Source organism: Felis catus, chromosome A2 (genome assembly GCF_018350175.1).
Source record: "Felis catus isolate Fca126 chromosome A2, F.catus_Fca126_mat1.0, whole genome shotgun sequence".
Taxonomy (NCBI): domain Eukaryota; kingdom Metazoa; phylum Chordata; class Mammalia; order Carnivora; family Felidae; genus Felis; species Felis catus.
Window position 1 is genome coordinate 77,338,775 of NC_058369.1, and position 22,695 is coordinate 77,361,469.

The following is a 22,695-nucleotide window of genomic DNA, read 5'->3' on the forward strand; positions in this document are numbered from 1 at the left end:
TCATACATGTTTAGGTTCAACAACATGTCTACATAGGATTAGAAAGATGTGTGAAATTATTAGCTGTGGTTGGGAAAATATTGCTTCTTCACAAAAGAAGCCCCCAAAACACATGCTTCAAGGCATTCGTGACCCAGAAATGAGCAAGAGAGACATGTAGATAGGCAATTGTAAAACAGCATTCCGGATGCTTTGTGAATACTCAGGGGGGTTGTCTAACCAGTCTTTGTGCGGTCTTCGTGTGAACTGGGGTAGGGGTGGGGGAGTTTCCTGGCAGAGGTGGCCAACAAGCTGGATCCTTATTTGTTTCATCTTACTTATTCCATATAAGCTTATTCCCTAGAGCATCCGGTGTCCTGATCCCTGCGGAGCTGAGTACCTTGATCCATATCACAGGGTCCCAATTAGGGTAAAGAAACAGCAAAGAGAGTACACTGTTTCTCTTTTTCTCTTTTCAAAACAAATTATTTTTTCATATCAAATGCCAGTCTAGAAGATTCTATGTTTTAAAAGTATTCCTTTTCTCCCATTCACTCCTGATGTTTTTATCCATGATGATGATCCTATCCTTTCATCATGGAAGGCTTTAACAGTTGGGAGGGCTCAGTATCAAAATCCAGTAACCTGGAGTGTCTAAATGGATAGAAAACCAAAGAGAAAAAAACCAGCTTCTACGTTCCTCACACTGTCAAGCATTTGATACTGATAGATTCTCCCAGGTGAGGAAGTGTTCTCAATCAATAACCTCTTCCTGATCTCCTTCCATAGACAAGGCAATATGCTAGACACTGGGGACAATACAGCTAAGGACAAGGATATGGGTTGGAGATACAGTAGATGGTTGTATATGTTTCAAGAGGACTGTCCAGGTAGACATGTCTAGCCAGCAGATGGATGTAGGCGCAAAATTATCTCAAGTATAAATGTCAAAGTCACAAAATAGCATTAAGACATTCATTTACTAGAACATTCTAGCAAAAGAGAATTCAAATTTTAGGAACAGCAGAAAATAAGCCTATTTTGAGCCATACCAAGAAGGAAAGCCAAGCTTAGTTTCTAAATAGTTTTGGCACAAGTTTGCTGGTCTTCCAGTATTAGTGACTTAAAATGAGTATAATTTTTAATGAAATGATGAATATGGATTTGATGAACATTATTTAGTAAATGATAAGTTAGTCTAGTAAAACAGGAGGTTTGAAGACCTCTTGAAGATATTTTTTCCTTGTCATTTTCTATGTTGGAAGAGAACACTTTCTAAATATGGAGTCAAATTTATTACATTAAGAAAATGAAAATATGCTAGAATTTGAAGGTAGGCTGCCATTTTGACCAATCTCTCAATTTTCTCCTCTTTATAAAAAAAAAAAAAAGTTAAGTATAAACTTAATACTGAAGAGATGGTACTTTGAAAGCTAAGAACCACTGCGTCATTGAATAGGAAAAGCAGGCAAAGCACTGAAGGCCTATTTTCCCGGAAAACATTATTAACAAAGATATGGAAGCATAATACACATACCAGAGCCGAAACACGTTAAACGTGAATAAATATAATTGTAGTATATGCTTATAATTACCAACTGAGATGTGTCTTGATGTTCCAAAGATAAAATATGTTAGGATAGGGAAAAAAGCAGAGTAGAGACCATATCCGACAGGAACGGCAGCCAGGAGAGCATACGCCATGCCTGAAAGTACATCCAAAATGATTAAATTCACCAACAAAAGTTATGGTATTATTTCTACTGTGCAAAGAAAGACCTTTTCAAAGATAGCCCCACTTTGCAGCTCGCCCAGAGTGGTCTCCTTATGTTGCCTACAGTCTGAGGCTATGCAAGGATGCAGAACACGGTCTAAATCAGCTGAAATGATGATGGTGTCCACACATTGCCTGTGTAAATAAATTGAATTGACAGGTAATCCAAATTACCCAGTGATCAGACGAGTGGAAAAAAGAAGTCAAAGCAGTTGGTTAACATTGTTATCAATTCAGTCGGGGAAATACAAATCAAAACCACACTGAGAGGGGGCGCCTGGGTGGCGCAGTCGGTTGGGCGTCCGACTTCAGCCAGGTCACGATCTCGCAGTCCGTGAGTTCGAGCCCCGCGTCAGGCTCTGGGCTGATGGCTCAGAGCCTGGAGCCTGTTTCCCATTCTGTGTCCCCCTCTCTCTCTGCCCCTCCCCCGTTCATGCTCTGTCTCTCTCTGTCCCAAAAAATAAATAAACGTTGAAAAAAAAAATTAAAAAAAAAAAAAAAACCACACTGAGATACCACCTCACGCCAGTCAGGGTGGCTACAATGAACAAATCGGGAAACAACAGATGTTGGTGAGGATGCGGAGAAAGGGGAACCCTTTAGCGCTGTTGGTCCCCTTTTGTGCAGCTGGTGGGAATGCAAACCGGTGCAGGCCCTCTGGAAAACAGCATGGAGGTTCCTCAAAATATGAAAAATAGAACTACCCAACGGTCCAGCAATTGCACTACTAGGTGTTTATCCAAAAGACACAAAAGTGCTGATTCAAAGGGACACGTGCACCCCAATGTTTATATCAGCACTATCAACAAGACCCAACTTATAGAAAGAGCCCAAAGGTCCCTTGACTGATGAATGGATAAAGAAGATGTGGTGTGTGTATATATATAGAGAGAGAGAGAGGGAGAGAGAGAGAGAGAGAGAGAGAGTATTATGTGGCAATCAAAAAGAATGAAATCTTACCATTTGCAACAGCATGGAGGGAACTAGAATGTATTAGGCTAAACGAAATAAGTCAGTCAGAGAAAGACAAATATCATATGATTTTACTCATATGTGTAATTTAAGACACAAAACAGATGAACATTGGGGAAGGGAAGGAAAAATAAGATAAAAACAGAGAGGGAAACAAGCCATAAGAGACTCTTTAATTTAGAGAACAAACAGAGGGTTGCTGGAGGGTTGTTGGGCGGGGGGAAGGGCTAAATGGGTGATGGGCCTTACTAAGGGCATTTGTTGGGATGAGCCCTGGGTATTGTATGTAAGTGATGAATCAGTGAATTCTACTCCTGAGACATTATTACACTATATGTTAACTAACTTGGATTTAACTAAAATAAAAAAATTTTGTAATTTCATCAATTCGGTCCAAAGGCTCAGAGCAGTTTTGCACATAGATATTTTGCGTGAATGCAGTGTTTCTCTGTGTTCAGAGGGACATAAGCATTGTTGCACTGCCCTTTCCACCTTTCTTGTTAACAGAAGTTAGGTCCAAACAAAGAAAAATATGGCAATTATACACAGCAGCAGGCAAGAAAACGCTGCGAGGTTTCCTCCGCTAAGCTGTCTGTCCCAAGAAGCCTCTGGGCCCATGTATTGCGGTATGGAGAAATCTCAACTTTTCTGTGTACATGGGAATTGGAAGACCATGATGATGAGTTCTTTTCCCTGGTTAAGTACTTCTTAGGTAGTCAGCACATCTTACTTAAATTACTTTCTCACATTTCACTCACTTACAGTGAGAGAAAATCAAGCCCTTTGATCACTGGGCCCTTAACAAAGGATTACATTTAGAGCAGTTAAAAAAACAAAAGGCGAAAACAACCTAAATATCCTGGCTCACAACTGCCCCACGTTAGCTACTGAATGAATGTCTCAAAATGGAAAAGTTAACTAAATTATACTTTACATACTGTAATTCTATCACATGAAATTGATGTGATATGTAGAAATACATTTCCTAACATGGAGATATGTAAAGAACAAAGAAAAAGCGAAGAAAAAGCAGGATTCAAAATCGTGGTAAGCATGCCTGCTCCCCCTTTTATAAAAGTAAACATGCATGTTGCATGCACAAAAAAATTCTCAAAAGGGGCGCCTGGGTGGCGCAGTCGGCTAAAGCGTCCGACTTCAGCCAGGTCACGATCTCGAGGTCCTTGAGTTCGAGCCCCGTCAGGCTCTGGGCTGATGGCTTGGAGCCTGGAGCCTGTTTCCGATTCTGTGTCTCCCTCTCTCTCTGCCCCTCCCCCGTTCATGCTCTGTCTCTCTCTGTCCCAAAAATAAATTAAAAAAAAAAAAAAACGCTGAAAAAAAAAAGAAAAAAAATTAAAAAAAAATTCTCAAAAGATTTTAAATAATATACTAAGTCATTTCGATATTCAAAGACTATATAATATAATAAATACCCATGTATTCACCATCTGGCTTACGAAATAAATTGCCAGTGGGGCACCTGGCTGGCTCAGCTGGTACAGGGAATGACTCTTGATCTCAGGGTTGTGGGTTTGAGCCCCACCTTGGGTGCAGAGATTACTTAAAATCTTGAGAGAAAGAAAGAAAGAAAGAAAGAAAGAAAGAAAGAAAGAAAGAAAGAAAGAAAGAAAGAAAGAAAGAAAGAAAGAAAGAAAGAAAGAAAGAAAGAAAGAAGAAAGAAAGGAAGAAGAAAGAAAGGAAGAAGAAAGAAAGGAAGGGAGGGAGAAATCGCCAGTAAAGTTACAACTCTATATACTTTTCCTCCATCACATCCTCCTTCCTCCCTCTATCCCTTGAAGGCAACCACTATCCAGAATGTAGTGCTTATCATTCTGGCATTTCTTTATTCTTTTACATAGATATGCATTTGTGTGTCTAGTAGGACATTTACTAAAATATTAATGGGTTTTCTACATGGTAGGATCAAAGGAGACTTACAGTTTGTGGAAGAGGTATTTTTTTCATGTTCTTTATATGTATTTTCTAGTTTCCTACAATAAACATTCACGCATTCATTCAACAACTATTGATTATGTACCTACCATGTGCCCGCACTATTCTAGGTCTGGGAGTGGACAAAAGAGTCTCTGCCCTTACAGAATTTGCATTCTAGAATAATCTGTATGCAATCGTTTTAATACATGAATTACAGCAAGAAATGGCAATAATCACTCATCCCAAGAAAATGGAGTAGAATGGTGGCTCCACAAAGGGAAGAAGGAGCAGGAGATAAAAACAACCTACTTTCTATGACTTTTTCCAAGTCTTTCTCAAGCTTCACTTCCCTACACTGGGCTCTGCAGTGTTTGCAGGCCTGACAAAATAGGGACTTTTTCTGTTTCCATACAGTGTCCTACTTAGGGACAACCGCTACCCAAATATATTGTAATCAGCTTTATTACAAAGGAATTTGGTGCAACAATTTTGAAATCACACCATTTGTAAAGAAATCGAAGCCATCGGTTTAAGCTGTGGAATCTCTGTGCTGGTGGCCCTCATGTGCAGGATGGTGGCCTATGCCGACAATGGTGGTACTCACAAATGTTTGCAAGCATCTAGAAGGCAAAGTAGAAACTGGAGAGCAGTCTCCCCATAGTTGGGAATGAAGATAGCCCTAAAATGCCTGCATTGATCTTTTGCTGGCTGGTGAGAATTTTTTTTTATGACAAAAGTCAAAAAGATCCCATTATCCTTCTCAACAAGCGGTTTCTCAGTAAGTTGAGCCTGACCTCTCTGATGAGTTACTCTCCCACTCCTCGGCCATCCGGCCAGTGATGTGTCACGGACCGAGCCACCACTAGACACAATGGCACCCCCTCTGAAATCTGTTTTGAGTTCTCTCTCCCAAAAAACATCCTAGGCTTTCAGCTCACCTACTCCAGAATCCTTGTTGCAACATTTCTGTGTCCTCATCTGTGTCCTCATGAGGCTTCAAAATCCACTCTCTCCCTCTCTCTGGTGCCCTCCTGTCTTCTCTTGCCTCCTGTCCATGTAATTTTGCAAACACTCCGAACTCCCTTGCTTCTCTCTCTCACCTTCCCTTTTCTTGTCTCGTAAAACCCCACTCTGGTTGAATCCAAACATCCACCTTTTGGGTGACATTTGAGCATTTGAGTGGCTAGAGAAGCTGGACCAGAGACCAGATAATTTGCACTTGGGCTGACCCATCTCAAGGGAGATATGTGAACAGGCGCCCCACGTGGGGACTCCCGACGGCCTGGCAGCCCAACTCCACATCCTTGCTCTGAGCAAGACTCAAACCTCCCAAAGTTTCCTCAAACTGCTGCCCTCCCCCTTCTGCACACAGACATGGTTCAGACATGAATCTCAGACTCCACCCAAAACACAGAATCCATAAAGAGATGCTCTGAATTTGCTTTTCACCATAATTTCAAACCCCTCTACACTTGCACCATTTTTTCTTTCTTCCTTTAAAAATGGAGGAGATCTCCCCCTTGTCTTTAAGGAGCAACCCTCCTACTTCTGTCCTTGAGCCCCATTCACATTCACCCCTTCTCACCACTTTTAGTTTCTCCTCCACCTGTTGGGCCATCAATGCCTTTCTCTACAAGGATATTCCCACTAGTTCCCAAATATGTTCTAGTATCTCTTCTAGGAAAAGAAAATGAAATCTTCCCTCATTCTATCTCCATCTCTTTACCTCTCTAGAGTTACAGCTATTTTTCTACTCTGGGTCACAGCAAACCTTCTTAAAAGCATTGCCTGTGTCCCACCTTTAAGCTCTCCCCTGAAGAGTATTTGACACTATTGCCCCTCTGTCTTTTTTTTTTTTTAACGTTTATTCATTTTTGAGAGACAGAGAAAGACAGAGCACAAGTGGGGGAAGGGCAGAGAGAGAAGGAGACACAGAATCTGAAGCAGGCTCCAGGCTCCGGGCTGTCAGCACAGAGCCCGATGTGGGGCTCGAACCCACGAATCATGAGATCATGACCTGAGCCGAAGTCGGACGCTCAACTGACTGAGCCACCCAGGTGCCCCTGCCCCTCTGTCCTTTTAAAAACAACCTCCCCTCTTGGCTTCTGACCCCACATCTCTCCAATTCTTTCTCTCCAACCTCCTGAGCCTCCTTATGTTTCCTTGTGGCCCCACCCCCTTATCTTTCTGACCTCTGGGTGGTCCAGCCATCTTCTCTTCCATCTGCCCCTTCTCCCTGGGTAGTCTCAGGCATTCCCACTCTTTTATATTTTTTTAAAGTTGATTTATCTATTTATTTTGAGAGAGAGAGAGAGAGAGAGAGAGAGAGAGAGAGAGGCAGAGAGAGAGAGAATCCCAAGCAGGCTCCCCACCCCCGCAGCAGTCAGCACAGAGCCTGAACCCCACTAACCGTGAGACCATGACCCAAGCTGAAATCAAGAAATTAAGGGATGGAGGTTAAACCCACTGAGCCACCCAGGTGCCCCACCTCTATTTTAAAGGTCACCTCTACAGCGATGCTTTCCTGATTTTTCTGTCTAGCTCAGACGTCTCCTCTGCTCTTCACACTTGAAGTAGCTCCAACTCAATATTTAGCATTTCCATTTAGAGATCTCACCTACATCTCAAACTTAGCATGTCCAAAAGGACACTCTTCACTTTCCATCCCAAACTGCTCCTCAGCCAGCCTTTGCCATTGTAATAAGTGACATAACCATCTACCCAGTTGCTCAAGCCAACAACCTTGGAGCCACCTGTGATTTTCATCACACTAAATCCATCAGTAGACATCAGCGACTGCTGCTCCAAAATATATTTCAAATCTGTGTGGATCTCTCCATCTCCTGCCGATCTGGTTCCAGCTGACACACCTGTCCTCCAGGCTGGGAGGGGTGAGGCAAGCCAGGTGCCTGAGGCACAATACTTAAGGAAGCCTTCTGAGAGTCAGTGCCTCACTGTCTCATCCTACTCCCAGCCCTGCCCAACCTTATCTCATTCAGTTCACCAGCCGCCACCCCTCACGGCACCCACCCACACTAGAATTCTTGAAAATACTGAACTCCTTTTGGCCTTGGGCCTTTGTTTGGTAAACTCCCCCTTCTGCTCTTGTCATGGCGGTCTCTTCATCCTCTGGGTCTCTGACTGAATTTCACCTAATCAGTAAGGACTTCCTTGACCATTCTATCTAAAATAAACACTCCAGCGGTGCCTGGGTGGCTGAGTTGGTAGAGTGTCCAACTCTTGATTTCAGCTCAGGTCAGAATCTCAGGGTCATGGGATCGGGCCCCGCGTCTGAGTGGGGAGCATGCTTAAGATTCTCTCTCTCCCTCTCTTCTCCACTTGTTCTCTCTCTCTCTCAAAATAAAGAAATAAACACTCCCTCTTCAAAGTAACCCATATTACAGAGTATTTAGTCCAACACAATGGATTAAATCTATCACAATCTGTAATTACTTTTCTTTTTATCTTTTTATTTATTTAATTAATCCCTCTGTCTACATTCAAAAGGAACTCCATGAAGTCAGTATCTGTGCCTGTCAATAAACCATTTAATCCTCATGGCTGAACACCTGGCATCCGGAATTGGTTTTTAAATGTTATTAAGTGAAGGATGAATGAATGCATGAATGAACCAGGTTAGCCTCCCAAAAATCTCGCCTTACAATGATAATTTTATAAAAATAAAAAAGATTTAATGGATTTCTCACCTATGGAAAAGGAGTTAATAATAGTTTTTGTGAGGATTAAATAAGATAATTGGCCAAAGCCAGCCTAGTGTCTGATACTTGATAGACAAAATTAAAAGTAGGGTTAATTCTTACAAGATACTTATCTATGAAAATTTGGGAGATATGGAAGTTGAAATATCATTTTTTTGTATATAAAGATGATTCATTATCAGAAATGCAATTCAGTCCTCCTTTACCAAATGTTGCCATCTATTTTGTGCCCGCCTCCGTGCCAGGCACCAGCTACACAAACATTAACTTGATGGTCCCTGTCCCCCAGGAGTCACACAGAATTGCTCCGTCACAGCTGTTAAGAGTCCACAGTGCACATGCTCACGTGGCATCACCTAACTATGTACTGCCCAGCCCTACCTCCTCTCCCATCCTCCTTTGTGACTGAAAACATGGTTGGTCAGGACGGGGCTCCACACGAGGGGCACAGAACATCCTCCTCTGTGGAAATCTACCTGTCCTGCTCTGAGTAATCTTGAGAGCCTTATGGGCAAAGGTTGGTTCATGACATTGCTCAACGACTATTACTAACTTCTGAAATAGTCCATTTTCAAGTCATCTTTCTACACACATCCCTATCCCATTCTACTTCCCATTATTTGGCAATCTCAGACTTAACCTTCCCAGAAGTTCTACTCTGACAGCTCAACCTCTAGGAAGCCATTCCCAATCCCCTAAGGCTGGGTTGTGAGCCTCTGTGCATGGTCACTTCTTAGGCCTTGTTGCCCTTGTCACAGCTCTTGTTGAATGGTTATTATCCACTTTCCTATTGGACCATGAGCTCCTTGAAAGCAGGTGGTACACCTCATTCATGTCAGCATACCTAGGACCTGGAGCATATGAGGTGCCCCATAAAATTATAATAAATAAATGATACTTCTGTTTCCATGGTCCAGGACTTTGTAGAGTTGGGGGGATAGCAGAAGCAAGGCAACGGGGATGGGGGCCGAGAAGAATGCCCATACTGCTATTCACCAACTATGCAACAGATTTCCAAGATGTTCATGGAAATACAGTATGAAGCCAGTTTAAAAACAAAACAAAACACCTCTGTTGAGACATTTTGCCAGAGATTAAAATAAGGTGATGGATTAAAAAAAGGAAGGAGGACAGAAAGAATGTTTATATATAACACTCCAGGCTAAAACACTTCCTTCACTTTCCCTTAAGCCATTAAAATTTTTTTTAATGTTTTACTTATTTTTGAGAGAAAGAGAGACAGAGCACAAGTGGGGGAGGGCCAGAGAGAGAGGGAGACAGAATCCGATGCAGACTCCAGGCTCTGAGCTGTTAGCACAGAGCCTGACGCAGGGGTCGAACCCACAAACCGTGAGATGCTGAGCTGAAGCCGGACGCTTAACTGACTGAGCCACCCAGGTGCCCCCCCCCCATTAAGCCCCCCCCCCCCCCCCCCCCGTTAAGCCACTTTCAAATTGCAGGTCAAGGCCCATGTGTGGGATGCAAAATAATTTAATGGACTGCAATCATCATTTAAAAAATATAAGCAGAATAGAACAGGACAGAATAAAAACTATCAGAGCACATCACTTGTGGTGGGAGTAAATAACTATTTCACGAAACTTGAGATATGTGTGTGTGCAGATCACGATGTAATGTATGTTTCTTAGTGTGAGTTGTGGTCAATAGAGATTGGGAAGCTACTGTTTAGATGCTAGGACTCTAGTTGAAGCCATTCGGGTAGAGAAGCAGTAGGGTTTCCCAGGAAGAGAACTCTAAGGAAGAGGAGAAAAGAGGCGAATCTATCCACTAAGGGGCTCTAGAGGAAAGACAAAGATCTCGAAGGGTAAGCAAACATTGGGTACAGACCCCTGGGAGTCAGGAGGGAGTTACGAACTGCTGCTGGAGACTGTAACTCTCGATCACGTGGGAGCCAATTCACCAACACTTACCTTGCAGGGTGCCCACCAGGCCAGTACTAACTCCCGAGATGATGTCACTAAGCAGCCATTCCTTGATTCGGTACTTGGGGAGCCAGTCCAGGATGGGCAAGAGAGTCTTCAACACAGCCAGGCCTCTCTTTCTCGAACAACTGTCAAAGGGCAAGAAAATGGAGTTTCTAGTCCCGTCTCTGCCATTACCAACGGCAAAGCACAACGTTTGAGCTGGACCCCGCTGATCTTTACAACCGTTTAGAAAAAGAGTAAGACTTGCATGGAAAATACTAAGCCTCAAGCGCTTACCATGCTTTTGCCAAGAACTCTATCTACTCTTTTAAAGGCACTGTGCTAGAAAACACAGGATTAAGTGTCCCCTCCCCTCTCCCACCTTTGTAATCCTCTGAGAAAATATCCCTACACAAGGGACCATTTTCTAGACCAGCCACAGATCGATCAATGTGGAGTCTCTAAGTGGAGATTAATTTTCAGACTTCTAACCCAGGCGCCTTCTACTACTTGTTTGTCTTTAAAGAAAAACAAACATGCTCTGTTTATTTTGGCGATGCAAGCTCAGAGCCAGTGTCTACAAAAATCTTAACATGATAAATGTATATATTTTGCTGTACCTCGCTACTTAGTATTTTTTTTTAATTCAGCATGCCATAGACAAAAGAAAACAAATATTAAGAGTGTATGGACACTTAACAGGAACCCATGGGGGAGGGGAAGGAAAAAAAAAAAGAGAGAGAGATTAGAGTGGGAGAGAGCCAAAGCATAAGAGACTCTTAAAAACTGAAAACAAACTGAGAGCTGATGGGAGGGGTGGCAGGGAGGGGAGGGTGGGTGATGGGCATTGAGGAGGGCACCTGCTGGGATGAGCACTGGGCGTTGTATGGAAACCTTCTGACAATAAATTTCATATATCAAAAAAAAAAAAGAGTGTATGGACATTATTAGATTCTTCATTCAACTAAATTATTTCAATTATATTTATGAGACGATTGGAAATTTTGATGTTCTCCATATTAAGCAATCATTTTTTAGGTGTGATAAGGGAATTGTGGTTATTTTTTCTAAAGAGTCTTTAGAGATATATACTGAAATATATACAGACAAAAAGATACACTCTGTGGGATCAGCTTCAAAAAAAAATGGAGTGGAGGCAAGTGGGTGGAAATAGAGCTTGGTTGTCGAAGCTGGGTGGTGGGTAAAAAAAGGAAGGGGGGGCTTCATTATACTACTTTGTCTACTTTTATATGTGCTTATGTTCTGTAATAAAAGAATTTTTTAAATTTTTTTAAAATTTATTTTTGAGAAACAGAGACAGAGCAGGAGTGGGGGAGGGGCAGAGAGAGAGAGAAGGAGACACAGAATCTGAAGCAGGCTGCAGGCTCTGAGCAAGCTGTCAGCACAGAGCCTGATGTGGGGCTCGAACCCACAAACTGTAAGATCATGACCTGAGCCGAAGTCGGATGCTCGACGGACTGAGACACCCAGGCGCCCCTGTAATAAAAGATTTTTAAAAAGAAAGAGAATCTGGCAGCAGCTGACAGTTCTAGTTTTTGTTGGTGATATCTAATTATGGATGGCCTGTTTGGGTTTACAAAGTGATGGAGGTCTCCCTGGGGGTCCCACTGCCTGACAGGAAAGAACTTGGAGCACGCTGTGCTCTCCTGGGTTCCTTCCGTGTCTCCGAGTGGCATCCTGCCTAGAGGAGCTTGGGGCTTTCAAGGACTCCTGGTCAGGTGATGGCTTTACCCATCATCTCTTTTTAATCGAGCCCCTTTCTTCACTGTTCTCAGCCTGGCCTTCACAAGAAGACCATAGGAACCCTGTGTACCCCCAAGCGCACTTCAGGTGTCTCCATGAGAGGAGGGAGAGGGAGAGGGAGAGGGAGAGGGAGAGGGAGAGGGAGAGAGAGAGAGAGAGAGAGAGAGAGAGAGAGAGAGAGAGATGGAGCTCTCGGAACACACTCTCCCCAGAGAGGAGTTTCCGGGACTAGGGTCCATTCGGGCCGAGAATGATGGAGCCACCCTGCGACCAGGAAGGACAGCAATGGGGACGGTAGAAGCCGGGGCAACACGGCAGGGCTGCGCGACATCCCATGCCCGGTCCGCGCGCCCACACGCCCGGCCCGCCGCGGCCGCTACCTGCAGCCCTTGGCCAGACTCTCCCGCAGCGTCTTGCGCTCCTGCAGGCGCCGCTCGTACTGCTGCTGGAAGGCGAGCTCGCTGTAGACCGGCCGCGACACCACGTAGCTGCAGCTGTACTCGGGGAGCGGTGGCGGCTCCAATCTGCTGCCGGGCGCTTCCATGACCTGCGAGGCGGAGGGCGAAGAGGAGGGACGAGATGGAGCGGGGCAGGAGGGAGAGGAGGCGAAGAGGAAGGGACTGGAAAAGGCGACGGCCCGTTAGCTGTCACCCGGCCCCACCTGTTGCAGCCGATCCCGGAGCGCCCGGTCCGCGCTCTGCCGTCCTGGGCGCTCCGGGCCGCCACCCCCGGGTGCTCACCACCCGCCTGCAGGGGGGCACGTGAGGACCTTCGGGTCCCGTCGCTTGCACCTGCCGCCCGGGGCTCGCAGACTCTGAAGGAAGTGAGGCCGGCCTTGGGGTCTTCCGGAGCCCGACCCAGTCCCCACCCGCGGGCAGCCAGGGCGCTGTCCGCGTCCTGAAATCTCCCCAAACCCGGGCTGGATCCGAAGCGTGTGCGGGGCTGGAAGGGGACTCTGTGAGCGCTCCTCTCTGGTCGCACCCGACCCAGGGCACGTCCCCAGGCGCGCACCTGGAGAGAAGCACTGGCCCCCGGGCCGGGCGTGGAAACCCTAGGCCACGTTCCCCGGGTCCCGAGGCTGCGTGCACTGCAGGCAAATTCCAGCAGCGGGTCGCCGTTCTCCCGGGGGCAGAACTGTAGGGAGGTGGGGCAGACCTCTTGCCTGTTTTCCTAGCTCCCTTCTCGCTCTCAGCTTCTCAGAAAGAAGGCTGTACTGCCCCCTGCCCGCCCGCTCCGTGCCCCCACGCTAGTCCCTTCCGCAGCTAGCGCTGCCTCCCGGGAGTGGAGCCAGAGCCGAGTCAGGCCAGCTCACCTGTTTCGGCTGGTGCCCCGCCCGCAATGCCCCCGGGACGGCCGCTCCGGTGCCTTTATAGCGCTCACAGAAGGCAGGGAGACGTTTTTTATTTATGCAGCAACAGAGACACCTTAGTCGAAAAGAGGAACACAAAGGCAGCGGTCTTTCCCCACCTATCTATCCTACCGGGAAAGAAATGCTACTCCTCCTGCCCTGTTCTTTCCCTTTCCCGAAGTGGGAGGCCAAGAATCTTACTGGTTGTCACCAGGATCCTCACTCACCTCCCAATTACTAACGCGGGCTGCGAGGTCAGGGGGGGATAGGGAAACTTGTTACAGGAGAGCAGAGCCCTGGGTGGAAAACAGGACTGCTGGGAGCCTTGACCTTGGCTCCTACCTTGTGTGAATCAAGAAGCACCACAGTCTGGCACACAGCTCTCCTACTGCCCTGGGGTGGAGAGGAGGAAAGGAGCAGTGGCCAGTTTTGTATTTAATAAATGCTCTGTACTTCTAGAAAGTGTTTCTTCAGAAGTAGTGAGTGGCTGATGGTTGTAGAGGGTTCACAACTTAATCATACATTTTAGATACATTGTGTACACTCTTTTCTCTCTGTGTGTGCCCGTGTGTGTTACATTTCACAATCAAAATCAGGTGTCCAGGTGGCTCACTTTCTGTCAACTGTTCGGTTCTATCTTTCTTCTCAGTCATCTGGGCAATCAGGGAAGGAATCAGCTGGACTAGACAGGAATGGAGACTAAAAAGAAATGAGGGGAATAGGATCTACCCTACCTCAGCAGGCTTCTGTCTTCTGCTGGAATGAATCTTGCTAAAACTGATTAATGCAGGTGTAGATGAAAGATGGGAGAGTTTAGCAAACAGGTGGATTCTCGCCCTATCATCAGTATTCTGGAGTAAATGCAGAAGAGACTCCAAAACTATGGACCTTCTGGACACCAGCCTGCAGTTACCTACCTAGCTGGAAAATACAGACCATGGCAGTTCTTTAAGCTCCAGGAAACAGAACTCCTCTTGGGAGAACCCTAGTGTAAATTCCCTGTAATTGTATCCTACGAGGTCTGAGCATGTGCATTTTTCCTAATAAATGAATGAGTCAACAGCTTTCAACAGATTTCAGAAACTTACTTGACCCTTAAATAAGGTTAAAGGACACCTGGCTAGCTCAGTCAGAAAAACATGCAACTCTGAATCTCAGGGTCCTGAGTTCAAGTCCCACCCTGGGTGTAGAGATTACCAAAAATAAATAAGATTTATTTAAGATTACTTAATTACTTAAGATTACTTAAATTACTTAAAATAAAATAAAATAAAGGTAAGAACCATTGCAGAAGGGAACCAAAAATAAAAATCCAGGTTGTGAACTTGAGAATTCTATCCATTCGCAAGGGAGGTTTTGCTTAGTTGATCCTTGAACAACAGAGGTTTGAACTGCACAGGACCACCTACCTATAAGTGGATTTTTTCCTCGTAAGTACAGTACTGTACTGTAAATGTGTTATCTCTTCTTTATGATTTTCCTAATAACATTTTCTTTTCTCTACCTTACTTTATTGTAAGAATGCAGTATATACTACATAAATCACACAAAATATGTGTCCATAGACATTCACGTTGCCCGTAGGTAAGGCTTCCAATCAGGAGTAGGCTGGTAGCAGTTAGGTTTCTGAGAACTCAAAAGTTACTGGAGGATTTTTGATTCCACGTGGCTGGAAACCCTTAACACTCATGTTGTTCAAGGATCAACTGTATATAACAGTGGTTCTTAACTAAGGGCTATTTTACCCCTCAGGGAACATTTGGCAATGTCTGGAGACATTTTTGTTGTCACGCCTGGGGGTATGCTACTGAGATCTAGTGGATGGAGGCCAGGGATGCTATTAAACATCCTATGATAGGGTTTGCTGTCCCTCTTAGGTTCTGTATGATATTCAAAATATACATCTATTAATAACTTGCCACACATACTAAACATGTACTAAAAATCTCTCTCCATATATATGTATATACGTGTGTATATACAGAGAGAGAGAGTGCGCAGGCATTTTCTGTAAGTAACATATTATTGGATGTGTAACTCAACTACACTGACACAGAGGCAAGTATTTATCTTCAAGTAGATTCTGACTGTTTCCATTCTATACACCCTCACACATAGCTTTAAGCACCAGGTAAAACACTGTCTTCTGCATGAACATTCCTTGATGCTTTCAGTCAGAATTAATCCAGTCCCTTTTCTGAATTCTCTTGGCCCCTTATCTGATTTTCTCTTAAGATGCCTTTCACTATCTACCTTAGTATAGTATCATAATTCTGTTTTCATACAAGTCTTATCTCCCTCACTAGACCAAAACTTTTTTTTTTTTTCAGGCCAAAACTTCTTGAAGGCAAGCACTATGCCTCCCTCAACCATTATTACCTTTTATAATGTTTTCTAAACAGATATACTTAGAACCCAAACACATTTCTTTTATTTATTTATTTTTTTTAATGTTTATTTATTTTGAGGGAGAGAGAGAGAGAGTGTGAGCAGGGAAGGGGCAGAGAGCAAGGGAGACACAGAATCCGAAGAAAGCTCCAGGCTCTGAGCTGTCAGCACAGAGCTGGATGCGGGCTTGAACCATGAACTGTGAGATCATGAGCTGAACCGAAGTCAGACGCTTAACCCACTGAAACACTCTGGCGTCCCTGGTCTACAACTTCTTTAAAGACTTAAGTCTATGTCACCAATATCTTCTAGGGTGCCTAGAATTTCAAAGCATCAACTCATATCATTGTTTCCACAGTAACTCACCTAGATGACTCACAATTCTTAATTGAATTAATTTGGAGATTTTACACAAATATAAATATAGCCCATATCGCATCCCAGAATTTCTGCTCCCAGTTACTTGCTATTTTGAACACTTTTAGTCTGGGACAGTCAGCTCTGTGGACCACTTGCATCAGAGCTTAGTGGTGGTTTTGGCAGTGGTGGTAGTGATTCAAAGGAACAACAAAGTGGGGTAGAGGTTTCAGAAGGACAGAGGAGAAAATAGACTATCAAGTAACACTAGAAGACAAGGGTTTAGTAACCTTCTTTAGAGAAGAGATTTATTCTTTGAACTGCATCTTTCTATGTAAGAATTTGGTTTAATAATCACACAGGGGCGCCTGGGTGGCTCAGTAGGTTAAGCGTCTGACTCTTGATTTGGGCTCAGGTCATGCTGCCAGGGTCATGAGATCAAGAGCCCCGTGTCAGGCTCTGCACTGGGTGTGGAGCCTGCTTAAGATTGTCTCTGTCCCTCTACACCACCCTCCCCCTATAAATAAATAAAAAACAAAACAAAATTATTAAATAAAAAACAAAACAAAAATAAATTAAACATAATCATCACACCATAATAAGTGTTGCATATACCTGGATAAAGATATTACTTTCTTCTGTTAAATCCCTTTTCTAAGGAAGAAACAAATGGTGCATGGACAGAATAGCCTCTCCTTTACAGATTTCTATAAAAGTAGAGAATTGCATTTCTCATAGGTCTGAATTTGGCTGTCTTTTAAAAACAGAGAAGAGTAGGATGTGATAACAGCTTGCTCTCCCTGTCCAATTTACTTGTTACATTAAGCACCTCAAATTACTCAAGTAGGCTTTACAAATCAAGTTTCACCTGGTTCACATAGAGGTGGGTGGTTCTTATTTATCAGAATTTAATCATTTCTAGAACTTCTTTCCAAAGAGATAATGTGTCACTTCAAAATAAATGTCAATGTTATTGTTACTTTCCAGCACTTATTTAGCTGTTAATGTTGATTTAAAACGCATTTCAGGGTGCCTGGGTGGCTCAGTCGGTCGAGCGGCCGACTGCGGCTCAGGTCACAATCTTGCAGTTCATGAGTTCGAACCCTGCGTTGGGCTCTGTGCTGTCAGCTCATAGCCTGGAGCCTGCTTCAGATTCCTCTCTCTGCCCCTCCCCTGCTCGCTCTCTCTCTCTCTCTCTCTCTCTCTCTCTCTCTCTCTCAAAACTAAATAGACATCAAAAAAAAATTTAATGCATTTCTTATTTATCATTTAGGCATTTGGAGTGTAAGACAAACCCCATTATTGAATCTACACATGCATTCATTCAAGGATTTATTCAGCATTTATTAGTGCGGGCCATGGCCATAATGATAAAGAAGCATGGACACGGGTCTCCTATCTGTGGCATGCAGCAGATATCATATGGTCACAAAATGTATACACTATTTCACTGATTCTAAAATGCACATTTTCCACATGTTATCAGGACTCATCTTCCAACTGATGGTATGCTAGAGTTCAATTAACAGCATTTTTTTTGGGGGGGGGCTTTTTTTGCCTTTTTTTTTTTCTTTTACTCTTCTCTGGTCTAGAGGGCAGATTTGTGGTATAAATTTTTACTTCCTTCTTTGCGGACAACTTAAAAGTTCCCTAATAGAAGAACTACAAACTAATGGAAATGTGCAAACAATGCCCCAAAAATCTGTTTTCAAAAGCAACCTAGATTCCGATGTTTGTCATCGTCTACCTTTGAATTGTAATGTGTGTAGCCTATTCATTATTTTTTTCGGTAGAACTGAATGGAGTCACTTCTGTTTGGAGGCAGCATTTGGAAACCACTGTTGTCTATATTTCAAACAGAAACATTGTTCACGTTTTAGGCTGGTGTTGATGATCAATAGAAACTCTGAAAAATCAGCTCCCTTGGGAGAGTGGTCATTTTGGCTGGGAAAATCAACTCTCATCCTGAGCTTTTATTTTCCTTTTACTTGCTAACTTTCTCAAGACAATAGACGCTAAATTTCTGCCATTTTTATACACAAAAAGAACTTCAACTTTCTCTCACCTTTTCTGAACAACTGATTGGGCTTCTTTTTCAGTAACCATATAATGTCATATTCAATTGTTCTCTGTTTCCTGTATGTTACTTTTTTCCCTCTCCAGATATAAGATACGCTCTTTGAAGACAGAAAAAATATCTTATATGTCTTCTGTGGTATTCAAAAATAAGACATGCCTGTAAGTGGACAAGTTAAAAAAATACATTAAATTAGCAAATAGCGATCACTTCTTATCTCATTACCTAGATAATCACTGTCAAGCTTTCTGATTATTTCCTGCTTATCTTTTTTTTCCCCCATCTGTAAGTAAGATTATAATACCAGTCTTCTTTTGTATCGCTGCACAACCTTGGCAAATCATGGCAATGTAATAGTTACTGAAGAAATACTTGTTAAGTTATTGATTGCTTGATCTTTAATGATGGAATACTGAGAAATTGTCAGGTAGGAATGAAAATAACTTAAAAAACTGAGAATCCATCCTTTAAAAAAAATCGCTAAAAAAGCATTCTTTCTAAAACTGTGTGGCTGTGCATTCCAATTTAAAACAACTCTCAATGTTAATAAAAATTCATTTGTATATAGTTCAATAATACCTCAGTAGAGGAAGCACCACATTCTTGAATATGATTCCAAATTTGGCATGTGGTTTGGAAATTTGTCTCTCACTAGCATGAAATAATAGCATAGTTTTCTAAGCCAAAACAATTTGAGTTTCTTATTATTTAAATGTATTTAGCTTTTAATTTTTGTTTGTTTGTTTATTTATTTTTGAGAGAGAAAGAGCACAAGCAGGGGAGGGGCAGAATGAGCGGGAGACACAGAATCTGAAGCAGGCTCCAGGATCCGAGCTGTCAGCACAGAGCCTGACATGGGGCTTGAACCCACGAACGGTGAGGCCATGACCTGAGCCGAAGACAGACGCTTAACCAACTGAGCCACCCAGGTGCTCCTAAATGTATTTAGCTTTTAAAGTTAACCTTGCACATCTGTGGTTTGTCAGTGGAGGGAGAAAAGGGAAACTTGAGGAATGTTTCAAGTAAATGGTGATGTGCACTGTTGTCATGAGTTGGATGTTTAGGTACTTCATCCATTCATTCATTCATCCATCCATCCATACACTTCTTTATTCATTCAGTGAGTATTTATGGAACCCCCTACTTGTATTAGACCCCATCTTAAGTGTTAGGGAAACAGCAGTGAGCAGGTTTGACAAAGTTCCTGCCCTCAAAGGACTTAAGACTCCCGTGGGGGACAGTGACTGTAAGCGAATCAGTAAATCAGGTAATCTTCCGTTATGATGAAATCTATGGGAGTAATAAACAGAATGATGTCACGTGGAATTCCTGGTGGGGAAAATGCAATGAACCAAGAGCAGGAGGATTGCTTTGAATGGGGTGGAGAGATCTGAATTGTGAGGAGACAGCCTTCCTGGAAAAGGGAACCACAAATGCAAAAACCCTGAGTCAGGAAAGAGCACGCTGTGCTTGAGAAACGAAAAGGAAGGCAGTGTGGCTGAAGTCGAGATAAGGCAGATCTAGAGATAGCAAACTGGGAACCCTCCGTAGGTATGGAGCAATTAAAACCAGGCGTTTAGGGAGGGGGTGGGAGGTGGACAGATAAAAAGGCCAGCACCAAACCATTGAGAGGTCATAAAGGAGAATGAAAGGCCTCTTTTCTTCTGTAAAATGCAGATAATCCTTGAACTCAGGCGGAGGTGAGGGTTGGGGGGTAGTCTTTGGAGAACTATTTTCTGAATAAAGTTTTGTTGGTAGCTATGTTTGTACTCTTATTTCTTTGGTAGCTGTGTTTTTAAATGACATGTATAGAGGGGGAAAAGTTAATATTTAGAATTTATTCAATTGTTTCTAGTCATTGCACATACGATTAATAACTTAATTTTGGGGGGACTGGTGGTGCCTCGCGCTCAGTAAGTTTTCCTCAGTCGTTAAGGTAACTCGTACCGAGCTGAGCAGAAATTGATCTGGACAATGACACCAATTGCTTTTGGTGGAAAACAACAGCCTATCATCTGAGACAGTTTATCTTTCTCTTTCTTTTTTCCTTGTTTCTTTTTGGCTGGCTGATAGCTACTCTGCTTTATTAAGAAGGTGCTTTTTAAAATTATTTATCCCTCCTCTACTGAATTCTAAATTAGTGACACCACCATCCTAGAATCTATGAATTCTTCATTTAAAAGCAAATCTTGGGGCGCCTGGGTGGAGCAGTCGGTTAAGCCTCCGACTTCAGCCAGGTCATGATCTCGCGGTCGGGAGTTCGAGCCCCGCGTCAGGCTCTGGGCTGATGGCTCAGAGCCTGGAGCCTGTTTCCGATTCTGTGTCTCCCTCTCCCTCTGCCCCTCCCCCGTTCATGCTCTGTCTCTCTCTGTCCCAAAAATAAATAAACGTTGGAAAAAAAATTAAAAAAAAATAAAAGCAAATCTTAGGGGCGCCTGGGTGGCTCAGTCGGTAAGCGTCCGACTTCAGCTCAGATGATCTCACGGTTTGTGGGTTTGAGTCCCATATTGGGCTCTGTGCTGACAGCTCAGAGCCTGGAGCTGCTTCGGATTCTGTGTCTCCCTCTCCTCTCTGCCCCTCCCCCACTTACACTCTGTCTCTCTTTCAAAAATAAACAAACATTAGAAAAAAAAAGCAAATCTTAAATGTCAACGGGGAGAGAAAGCCTATCACCCCTAAAGGGACAGATTGGTGCAATGCGCAGGAGAGGAAGCTGAGGGAGGGTGAAGAGAAAGAAACAGAGGACTGGACCAGGAAGAGAGACCAGGATGGAAAATCATGGCGACATTTCCACTGGTTGCACAAAATTACCCAGTGTGTTCTGACTTGAAAGCTGACTTGACAAGTAACTGCTTTTGAGCGTAAGGATTACCTTGAGGTGGATATTATCATTCCCATTTCATAGATAATTACACACAGAAAGGTTAAGTAATTTGTCCAAGGTCACCCAGTTTGGCTGAACTGGAATATATAAACCTAAGCAGTTTGGCTCCAAAGCCCACCTTCTTAATTCCACCCTTTAAAAAAAATTTTTTTTTAGTGTTTATTCATTTATTTTGAGAGAGAGCACAAGAGGGCTGGTAGCGGAGGGGCCAAGAGAGAGGGAGAGAGAGAATTCCAAGCAGGCTCCGAGATGTCTGCACAGAGTCCTCCGCAGGGCTCGATCCCACGAATCATGAGATCATGACCTGAGCCAAAATCAAGAGTCAGATGCTTAACCGACTGAGCCACTCAGGTGCCCCCCTAACTTCCACCTTCTTAAATTAAGTTCTCCAGGGCTTTGGCAACATCAGCTCTCCTCATCCCTATATATAGAATTTCTAGTCCTATCTTCTTCCCCCGTCCCAGGCTTCATGGTTCCTGTGCTAAGTTTCAGCTTTTAACTCTTTTGATATAATATTTTAAAGCATGATAAATACAGACAATAAAATACTATGGGATAGTAACAAAGTGGGTCAATATACATGGACATGGAAGGAAACCCAAGATGTACTATAGATGCAAAAAAGACAAAGTTCAAAAAGTGCGTATAGCATGCTCATGGTTGTATAGAGGAATGGAATATACATTTGCATAGGATATTAATCAGAGCCTTAGCAAGAAAGAGATAAGACACTATGATAGAGTTAATAAAGAGACTATATATAAAAGTGTAGGCAGGTCAGGGAAACCAACCAGGCAGTGGTGAAACATTTCAGGGCTAGCCTGGGGACCTGTCAGCTGTCTACTCTCTGAGAAGACAACTGTCAGCAATCCCAGCCCGAGGGAAGAGGGGGCGGGAGCTTCGAGCACAACCCAGAGCCTGGAGAGGGCCTGCCCAATAAGAACTGGGGCCCTTGATAGAGGCATGGAAGCACTGCTAATTCCAGGCCCAACAGGGAAGGAGCAGGGGGAGTAAATATCCGGACTTCTCCCTTTCCTACCTCTCATCTTCTGCTGGTTGGATCTTCCCCACCCCTCCGTTTTTCTGTTGTCCAAAGCCTACTGGAAGAAGCCAGACAGCTAAGGGGCCAGACGGCTTGTTCGTTGCTCACAAGGTCAGTCCTCTGGGCACAGAGCAAAGTGGAGAAAGAATAGTGAGGGGTGAATTGACAATATCTCTGCATATAAGCATAGAGAATGTCTAGAGAGATTCATTAGAAACTAGGTTCTGATGGAAGCAAGAGACTTTTTAAAAATACATTTTATTTTTAGAAAAGTTTTTGATTTACAAAAAAATGGAAAGGATAGTATGGGAAGTTCTCATATTTCCCCTGGCCAGTTTTTCCTATTAGCACCCTAAATTTGTAGAGTATATCTGCTGCAATTAAAAAGCCAATATTGATACATTATTTAACTAAAGTCAATAGTTGGTTCAGATTTCCTTGGTTTTTACCAAACATGCATTTTCTGTTCCAGGATACCACATTACCTTTAGTCTTCTTATCTTCTTGGGCTCTCTTGGCTTTGACAGTTTCTCA

General features: G+C 43.4%; 1 protein-coding gene across 4 annotated transcripts in view; it reads right to left on the bottom strand.

Annotated features, from left to right (window-relative positions):
• The window catches only part of SLC26A4 (solute carrier family 26 member 4), a 66,650-nt gene that overhangs the window by 38,718 nt on the left and 5,237 nt on the right, over positions 1 to 22,695 (bottom strand). The window contains exons 3-7 of one of the 4 annotated variants that reach the window (XM_045052255.1): positions 22,159 to 22,281; positions 18,224 to 18,394; positions 12,446 to 12,612; positions 10,308 to 10,447; positions 1,575 to 1,685 (exon numbers count right to left, since the gene is read on the bottom strand). In XM_045052255.1, the coding sequence (XP_044908190.1) occupies positions 1,575 to 1,685; positions 10,308 to 10,447; positions 12,446 to 12,609 (415 nt within the window). In that variant the 5' untranslated portion in view covers positions 12,610 to 12,612; positions 18,224 to 18,394; positions 22,159 to 22,281. The other 3 variants (XM_003982649.6, XM_019825339.3, XM_019825340.3) reach the window with 3 other exon arrangements.